The sequence below is a fragment of the Sinocyclocheilus grahami genome, unplaced genomic scaffold (genome assembly GCF_001515645.1).
Source record: "Sinocyclocheilus grahami isolate Dianchi unplaced genomic scaffold, SAMN03320097.WGS_v1.1 scaffold96.1, whole genome shotgun sequence".
NCBI classification, from domain to species: Eukaryota; Metazoa; Chordata; class Actinopteri; order Cypriniformes; family Cyprinidae; genus Sinocyclocheilus; species Sinocyclocheilus grahami.
In genome coordinates, this window is record NW_015505275.1 from 2,039,016 (window position 1) to 2,048,620 (window position 9,605).

The 9,605-nt window shown below is 36.3% G+C and overlaps 2 protein-coding genes and 1 long non-coding RNA gene across 3 annotated transcripts; all 3 read left to right on the forward strand.

Annotated features, from left to right (window-relative positions):
* Positions 1 to 985: 985 nt before the first annotated feature.
* On the forward strand, positions 986 to 2,451 carry LOC107587802 (uncharacterized). Its single transcript, XR_001609514.1, has 3 exons — positions 986 to 1,067; positions 2,163 to 2,252; positions 2,367 to 2,451. It is a non-coding gene; the product is annotated as an uncharacterized lncRNA (long non-coding RNA).
* Positions 2,452 to 3,427: 976 nt separating this feature from the next.
* csnk2a1 (casein kinase 2, alpha 1 polypeptide) lies at positions 3,428 to 8,750 on the forward strand. Its single transcript, XM_016275830.1, has 13 exons — positions 3,428 to 3,523; positions 5,442 to 5,531; positions 5,646 to 5,724; positions 6,183 to 6,313; positions 6,511 to 6,622; positions 6,725 to 6,826; positions 7,038 to 7,088; positions 7,176 to 7,235; positions 7,461 to 7,544; positions 7,835 to 7,945; positions 8,121 to 8,222; positions 8,380 to 8,480; positions 8,624 to 8,750. The coding sequence occupies exons 4-13, from the start codon at positions 6,213 to 6,215 to the stop codon at positions 8,748 to 8,750; spliced, it is 951 nt and encodes a 316-aa protein (XP_016131316.1). The 5' UTR covers positions 3,428 to 3,523; positions 5,442 to 5,531; positions 5,646 to 5,724; positions 6,183 to 6,212.
* A 112-nt stretch (positions 8,751 to 8,862) lies between these two features.
* On the forward strand, positions 8,863 to 9,293 carry LOC107587872 (casein kinase II subunit alpha-like; the record flags this gene model as incomplete). Its single annotated transcript, XM_016275831.1, has 2 exons — positions 8,863 to 8,960; positions 9,104 to 9,293. Coding segments are annotated over 2 exons (288 nt in total), but the record flags the coding sequence as incomplete, so codon positions are not given.
* Between the last annotated feature and the right edge of the window lie 312 nt (positions 9,294 to 9,605).

A 9,605-nucleotide genomic window follows, 5' to 3' on the forward strand; every position in this document is an offset into this window, starting at 1 on the left:
CAGCTGGCAGTTGGGATCACGGCCATTTGGGCACTTTATTTGTAATAAGCCTCTATAAAATGTCGACAAATTAAAAGACTAGACCCATAAGAATATATTAATAATCATAAAATAATATATTTCCTTGTAGAGAGAGTGGTAGAGAACGTGTTAAACTCGGAGCGCTCTTGCGGTTGTCTGACTGATCCGCCAGTGGATCTTGTTAAGGCATACTGCCAGCCAGCCAGCCAGTTGAAGATTGAACCCCTACTGTTAAATTGGACAGTTACTCTAGTTCAGTGATGGGCAAACTCGGCCCTTCCAGGCCACTTTCCTGCAGAGATTTGATCCAACCCTGATAAACTCACCTGCCTGTAGCCTTCTAGTAGTCTTGAAGACAATGATTAGCTGGTCCAGGTGTGTTTGATTAGGGTTGGAGCTAAATTCTGAAGGAAAGTGAAGTCTCAAGTTTGCCCACCCCTGCTCTTGTTAGTACAATGTCTCTCCTTAAGAACTTTCCTATTTAGCTTCATCAGAGTTGCCAAGTCAGCTTATTATACGCGACTTTGGGCTTCTTTTTTTGTAAAGTTGAATATTCAAATTTGCAGAAAACTAAACCCTAAAATTAGAAAACCTCTAAATTTGGAAGATCTGCACAGATTTGACGCTGAAACAAACAAGCAGGGGACAATAAAAGCATAAATACTTTTTGGGAAATATCATGCCTATGTAGCCAATGCAAAAATAGCCTAATTAAGTCAATAATGAATTAATAATAATACAGAAAGAAAGAAATTAACTAATAAAATAACAATAAAACCGTATCTTTCTATCTGTATAGACATGACATGAACAGATACATACACGATGTTTATGCAACATATTATTGAAACCGGTCTGTCTGGGTGTCTGCGCGTTCGCTCTTTCTGACCGTGTCTAAAAACTTAGTGAGCTCCCTACGTAGAAAGCATCGTTAGATATCACACGCGCGTTCCGAACGGTTTTTTTTTAGCAGCTCGTTAGGTATTGATACGCAGCCTTTCTCCAGTGCAGCATCCGCCATATTGTCTACCAGGAGACGCCGAGAGGTAATGCAGTGTGCATTTACGTCCTATTGGTACTTGTATTCCTACATGACTTAACTTTTTAATATTTCCTTCAGATAAGGACACACACGTAAGACACTACGCTACTAATACATGCTTATGTGAATACATATCGTGTTATTTGCTGGCGACACAGTTAGTGCTATTTGCTAACCACTAAACCCGTCGCGTATTCTTTATAAAAACATACATAAATGGACTATTTGATTCCAGGTCCGATTAAACACAGATATTGACTTCGTGTATGTTTTATGATTCTTATGAATATTAATTGTTTTTTGTTTACTTGTATACATTAGTCTTATCTTTAGTGCGAGTGTAGCTAGCGGCGTTAGCTTTGATGTGGCGTGTCGCGCCACGTTCGGCTAGCAGCGTTTCTACAATAAAACAAAGATATTTAGCCCTGTGTTCATATAGTAACTAGTTTATGCTTATATAATGTGCTTTACAATGTAATAAACAATTTGGAGTGTAAATTAGCTAAATGCGTCGGAAAATGTTTTAGAAATGACTTAGGCGTGGCAAACGCTATGCTAGTTAGCGGTTAGCTGGCTAACAGCTGGTTTGGAAGCTGATAATACGATTCTGAGAAATCCTGTTGTTATATTGTTTATATGACTTGTTTGCAATTAATTAATAATGTGGATTATATGTAGATAAAGTTGGGAATGCAAAAAAGCTGTCTACTGAGCTTGACCGGTTTCTTTGGCTGTGGCATAAGGTCTGTGGCTCAAAACAAGATATTGATTTAAGGGAAAATGTAATGTGTTCCTCGTTATAATGGAGGTTATGTAGTGCTTCAATATCATCCCTAGTTAGGCTTTTATGTGTTTGTGGTGCGTTTCTCTCGCACCTCTGCTTTAATTAAGCTCATTTATGTAGTTCTAATAATTAGTAATTCATTCAGGAAGATCAAACGGCTTGTCACGAACAGCAATTTGTTAGTCTAATGATGACTATATGGCAGTAGAGTGACCTGGTTGGTTTGGACGTTGGTCCATAAATCAGTACTTTGATACCCAGGCTGATGTTGCACAGCTGTGTCTGTAAAGTTTACAACATCCTTGTGTTCTCCAGCATCTGGAGGGCCATGAGGAATGACTTCTAGGATTGCTGTGTCTCCTGAATAAGCTCCTGGATGTCCTCTTTCATTCAAATTACAATCAGGTGTGTTGTTCGTGTGGCGCTTCTGGAAATATATTACATTGCAAATTAAAGTGGTTTACTCTGAGTTTGCTTGACTATCAGATGTCTTAACAAGCTTTTTTATTTATTTTGTAGCCTATGCTCCACCATAAAGTCATCACATCTGCCTTCATCAGCTCCACCTTTCATTTGCTGCTTGGAGGAACCCTCCAAGGTAATAACCCGTACAATCTCCTTTTCCATCTGTCCAATCCTATTCTGCTCACAGGTGATAGGAGATGAGTTTTGTTCCTGCTTTGTTGCAGTTTGCTGATTTTTGTAAAATAACTTATGTTTTTGCTTTTCAGATAAAAGGGCAGTTTCAGTTTAATATGTTGCGGGCTCATTTATTGGTAATAAATAATTGATAATAAATAATATTGATGATAATAAATTATCAAAAAATATTAGGCTTGTTTTGGGCTTGTTTTTGAAGCTGCGGTTGCTTATTTGTCTCGCGAGAGTTGGCAACAGTGAGCTCCATCTGTTTTGTAATGGCAACAGGTTTTCTCAGTTCCTTCAACTGACCTTAAATGGTGTCATCATCACCATGCTTGAAGGTAATAAAAAGGCTTTATGTCTACTAAAACCAAGTATAAAGAATTTTATGAAATCTCTCTCTGTATGGAAGGAACTGATTTTTATTGTACAATCATACAACTGAGTACAGGCTGAATTGAAATGAACAGGTACTAGAAACAGTAGTAACATTTATTGTGGTTGTTCAAAATTGCTCTGTTTTAAACAAATTTGATGAATATTCAAATTTGCAGAAAACTAAACCCTAAAATTAGAAAACCTCTAAATTTGGAAGATCTGCACAGATTTGACGCTGAAACAAACAAGCAGGGGACAGTAAAAGCAGAAATACTTTTTGGGAAATATCATGCCTATGTAGCCAATGCAAAAATAGCCTAATTAAGTCAATAATTAATTAATAATAATACAGAAAGAAAGAAATTAACTAATAAAATAACAATAAAACCGTATCTTTCTATCTGTATAGACATGACATGAACAGATACATACACGATGTTTATGCAACATATTATTGAAACCGGTCTGTCTGGGTGTCTGCGCGTTCGCTCTTTCTGACCGTGTCTAAAAACCTAGTGAGCTCCCTACGTAGAAAGCATCGTTAGACATCACACGCGCGTTCCGAACGTTTTTTTTTGAGCAGCTCGTTAGGTATTGATACGCAGCCTTTCTCCAGTGCAGCATCCGCCATATTGTCTACCAGGAGACGCCGAGAGGTAATGCAGTGTGCATTTACGACCTATTGGTACTTGTATTCCTACATGACTTAACTTTTTAATATTTCCTTCAGATAAGGACACACACGTAAGACACTACGCTACTAATACATGCTTATGTGAATACATATCGTGTTATTTGCTGGCGACACAGTTAGTGCTATTTGCTAACCACTAAACCCGTCGCGTATTCTTTATAAAAACATACATAAATGGACTATTTGATTCCAGGTCCGATTACACAGATATTGACTTCGTGTATGTTTTATGATTCTTATGAATATTAATTGTTTTTTGTTTACTTGTATACATTAGTCTTATCTTTAGTGCGAGTGTAGCTAGCGGCGTTAGCTTTGATGTGGCGTGTCGCGCCACGTTCGGCTAGCAGCGTTTCTACAATAAAACAGCACTACGCTACTAATACATGCTTATGTGAATACATATCGTGTTATTTGCTGGCGACACAGTTAGTGCTATTTGCTAACCACTAAACCCGTCGCGTATTCTATATAAAAACATACATAAATGGACTATTTGATTCCAGGTCCGATTAAACACAGATATTGACTTCGTGTATGTTTTATGATTCTTATGAATATTAATTGTTTTTTGTTTACTTGTATACATTAGTCTTATCTTTAGTGCGAGTGTAGCTAGCGGCGTTAGCTTTGATGTGGCGTGTCGCGCCACGTTCGGCTAGCAGCGTTTCTACAATAAAACAAAGATATTTAGCCCTGTGTTCATATAGTAACTAGTTTATGCTTATATAATGTACTTTACAATGTAATAAACAATTTGGAGTGTAAATTAGCTAAATGCGTCGGAAAATGTTTTAGAAATGACTTAGGCGTGGCAAACGCTATGCTGGTTAGCTGGCTAACAGCTGGTTTGGAAGCTGATAATACGATTCTGAGAAATCCTGTTGTTATATTGTTTATATGACTTGTTTGCAATTAATTAATAATGTGGATTATATGTAGATAAAGTTGGGAATGCAAAAAAGCTGTCTACTGAGCTTGACCGGTTTCTTTGGCTGTGGCATAAGGTCTGTGGCTCAAAACAAGATATTGATTTAAGGGAAAATGTAATGTGTTCCTCGTTATAATGGAGGTTATGTAGTGCTTCAATATCATCCCTAGTTAGGCTTTTATGTGTTTGTGGTGCGTTTCTCTCGCACCTCTGCTTTAATTAAGCTCATTTATGTAGTTCTAATAATTAGTAATTCATTCAGGAAGATCAAACGGCTTGTCACGAACAGCAATTTGTTAGTCTAATGATGACTAGCTTTACAATGTAATAAACAATTTGGAGTGTAAATTAGCTAAATGCGTCGGAAAATGTTTTAGAAATGACTTAGGCGTGGCAAACGCTATGCTAGTTAGCGGTTAGCTGGCTAACAGCTGGTTTGGAAGCTGATAATACGATTCTGAGAAATCCTGTTGTTATATTGTTTATATGACTTGTTTGCAATTAATTAATAATGTGGATTATATGTAGATAAAGTTGGGAATGCAAAAAAGCTGTCTACTGAGCTTGACCGGTTTCTTTGGCTGTGGCATAAGGTCTGTGGCTCAAAACAAGATATTGATTTAAGGGAAAATGTAATGTGTTCCTCGTTATAATGGAGGTTATGTAGTGCTTCAATATCATCCCTAGTTAGGCTTTTATGTGTTTGTGGTGCGTTTCTCTCGCACCTCTGCTTTAATTAAGCTCATTTATGTAGTTCTAATAATTAGTAATTCATTCAGGAAGATCAAACGGCTTGTCACGAACAGCAATTTGTTAGTCTAATGATGACTATATGGCAGTAGAGTGACCTGGTTGGTTTGGACGTTGGTCCATAAATCAGTACTTTGATACCCAGGCTGATGTTGCACAGCTGTGTCTGTAAAGTTTACAACATCCTTGTGTTCTCCAGCATCTGGAGGGCCATGAGGAATGACTTCTAGGATTGCTGTGTCTCCTGAATAAGCTCCTGGATGTCCTCTTTCATTCAAATTACAATCAGGTGTGTTGTTCGTGTGGCGCTTCTGGAAATATATTACATTGCAAATTAAAGTGGTTTACTCTGAGTTTGCTTGACTATCAGATGTCTTAACAAGCTTTTTTATTTATTTTGTAGCCTATGCTCCACCATAAAGTCATCACATCTGCCTTCATCAGCTCCACCTTTCATTTGCTGCTTGGAGGAACCCTCCAAGGTAATAACCCGTACAAGTATATTTATGAATCTTTGTGAAATGAATGTAGTTAATGTAGTTTTCAATCTTTTAGATGCTACTGACCCGCAAATATTATCCTCATGAAAAGGACCCCATCCTAAAATTTCAAAGGCATTTATATGGTTCCTTTTTATAAAAATTTAATTCATACTGTAAAAATGTCAATATTAATTGGTTAAGTTACATTATTTTTAAAAATTCATTATAGTACTGTACTTTTAGATGTATTTATTTGTTAATTTATTTGCTTATTTTTATCATTCTTTATTCATTATTTTATAAATGTTAAAAAAAAAAAATTAACCTATTTTGAAAACCCCAGTCTAGATCATACAATTCATAGTTTTTATTTACTGTTCTACTCAACACTTAGATTTGTAAAACATCTTTTTGGGCGTCCTGCAATCTTTCTGTATTATATTTTGTTGTCTTTCCAGGTGTTTCAGGGAATACCTTGTGTGTAGAATATGTCTGGCCCTGTCCCAAGTCGCTCTCGAGTTTACCCTGATGTAAACACACAGCGACCCAGAGAGTACTGGGACTATGAATCCCATGTGGTGGACTGGGGGTGCGTTTTCTTTAATTTTTTGCACTTTTAAATTACATGCACTATAAATAGCCAATTTGACCTGTAATTATGCAGCATTATCCCTGTGGATAGTTTCTTTGTTGTTCTCTTTCAGGGGCTTGGATCAAATGTGCTGCTTGTTACTTATTCAGTGTGTTAAACTCACATGGTTTGTACTCTATGTTTGTATTCTGCAGAAATCAGGATGACTATCAGTTAGTGCGAAAGCTTGGCCGGGGAAAATACAGTGAAGTGTTTGAAGCCATAAACATCACTAACAATGAGAAAGTAGTCGTCAAAATACTCAAGGTATATTTGGATGTTTGCACTTATATATCTATACACTTGTATTGATGATTTGATCGGAGATATGTCAGTTTATGCTTCTGTTTTTTTTTCTTCTATTTTTAGCCAGTGAAAAAGAAGAAAATTAAACGAGAAATAAAAATTCTGGAGAACTTAAGAGGAGGCCCCAACATAATAACGCTTTTAGACATTATAAAGGATCCTGTGGTATGTTTATGAAAATATTGGGGAGTTTACTTTCCATTGGCTTCCTAACTTCAAGACAAAGTTTTTTTTTTTTTTTTTCCCCCTTCTTTTTATTAATGACTTGCAGGTTTTGTTTATTTTCTTGGAACCTTGATGCATTGGCAAAGTATGTGTGAGTTTGTTTGTGTGCCATCAGGTTTAAAACCCATTCTGCTTTATTTTCAATGTACAGTCCCGAACACCAGCGCTGGTTTTTGAGCATGTTAACAACACGGACTTCAAGGTTAGATTTTTTTTTTTTGACGCCCCTCCATAGAGAATTATTTTTTTTAATTTGATGTTGTAGTAAACCATATCTTTTTCTTCACAGCAACTGTATCAAACTTTATCAGACTATGACATCCGCTTCTACATGTATGAAATTCTTAAGGTAAGATGATCACTAAAAATATTGATAAAAATAATTAAAAGTGGGTCTTTATAAAGTGATATCATGGAACAAAACCATCCAATATCTGTCTGTCTGGCTTATTTTGCAGTGGCAAAATGGTTTCATTTTTGCTCATAGTTTAGGTTAAAAAGTTTCAACAGTGCCCAAGTGCTCTCCTCAAATTGATGTTGGATCTAATTCTTATCTCCGCTCTTCTATCCCCAGGCTCTCGACTACTGCCACAGTATGGGAATAATGCACAGAGACGTAAAGCCACACAATGTCATGATTGACCATGAGCACAGAAAGGTATTGGCCAAGTTAAGAGTTTACCCAACATTGAGCGTTATTTTTTATTTCTGTGATGGCAAAGCTGAATGTTCTGCAGCTATTACTCCAGGCTTTAGTGTCACATGATCCTTCAGAAATCATTCTAATATGTGTATTTGATGCTCAAGTAATTTTTTTTTCTTATCAATGTTAATTGATTTTTTCTTCTTCTTTTTTTCCAAATTAAAAGGTAAATCCTTGCTGAATAAAATTACCTCATTGACATTTTTAATTTTGATTTGTTGAATGTCCATTTTTACTTTTTAAAGCTTCGTTTAATTGATTGGGGCTTGGCTGAGTTTTACCACCCAAACCAGGAGTACAATGTACGTGTGGCTTCCCGATATTTTAAAGGCCCTGAACTACTTGTGGACTATCAGGTTAGTGTCCTAAAATTCAGGATTTGAATTTTCTTGAACATTAATAATTTTCTTTCAGATTAACGGTCTGTTAATCTTCTATTTTTTTTGTCAGTATTCCATAGTTAAAATTTCACATTTAATGAATTTCAGCTTATTTTTCTGAGTTGTAAAAAATATTTTGGTTTGTATCTAGATGTATGACTACAGTCTGGATATGTGGAGTCTTGGATGCATGCTGGCCAGTATGATCTTCAGGAAGGAACCATTTTTCCATGGACATGACAACTACGATCAGGTCAAACGTTTATTTTTGATTTTAGCACGAACAGCCTTATTTATTAAAAAGATATAGCAGGGATGTTCAGTCATTCAACTCATGATTTCATAAATTTGCTGTGTTTATAAAAAAAAAAATATATATATATATTCCTGTGATTTATTTTTCTTTCTAGTTGGTTCGGATTGCAAAGGTTCTGGGTACTGAGGACCTGTATGATTACATTGACAAATATAACATTGAGCTGGACCCACGCTTTAATGACATTTTGGGCAGGTATGACTTTAATACAGTGTTGATTAGCATAGACAGACTCTTTATCAAGTTGATTAAAAGAAGTATTCTGTTTTAAATTATCTCCATAGTTCTGTACGTGTGTGTGTAGTCATGTTTGCAACATCTTTCACTTGTTCGCCCAGACACTCCCGGAAGAGATGGGAACGGTTTGTGCACAGTGAGAATCAGCACCTGGTCAGTACCGAGGCTCTGGATTTTCTGGACAAGCTGCTTATTTTGGATTTTAGCACGAACAGCCTTATTTATTAAAAAGATATAGCAGGGATGTTCAGTCATTCAACTCATGATTTCATAAATTTGCTGTGTTTATAAAAAAAATATATATATATATATTCCTGTGATTTATTTTTCTTTCTAGTTGGTTCGGATTGCAAAGGTTCTGGGTACTGAGGACCTGTATGATTACATTGACAAATATAACATTGAGCTGGACCCACGCTTTAATGACATTTTGGGCAGGTATGACTTTAATACAGTGTTGATTAGCATAGACAGACTCTTTATCAAGTTGATTAAAAGAAGTATTCTGTTTTAAATTATCTCCATAGTTCTGTACGTGTGTGTGTAGTCATGTTTGCAACATCTTTCACTTGTTCGCCCAGACACTCCCGGAAGAGATGGGAACGGTTTGTGCACAGTGAGAATCAGCACCTGGTCAGTACCGAGGCTCTGGATTTTCTGGACAAGCTGCTACGTTATGACCACCAGGCCCGACTGACAGCCCGCGAGGCCATGGACCACCCTTACTTCTGTGAGTTCATGAAAACCTGTGAATGCATCTCCAGTCTCTAATTTAATGTACATTCTTGCATGCATGTTCTTTTATACACTGTTGAATAAATTGATGACTTAATTTATTATACACATTGAGCTATAGTGAATAATGGACCCTGCAAGGTCTCCGATCACTTGATGACACTAGCATTTTTTTATTTTAATTTCATTGTCTTAAGTAGCACGGGTAAATTTGTAGCAATCGCCAACAATACATTGTAATGGGTCAAAATTATAAATTTTTCATTTATGCCGAAAATCATTAGGATATTAAGTAAAGATCATGTTCCATGAAGATATTTTGTAAATTATCTACCGTAAATTTATCAA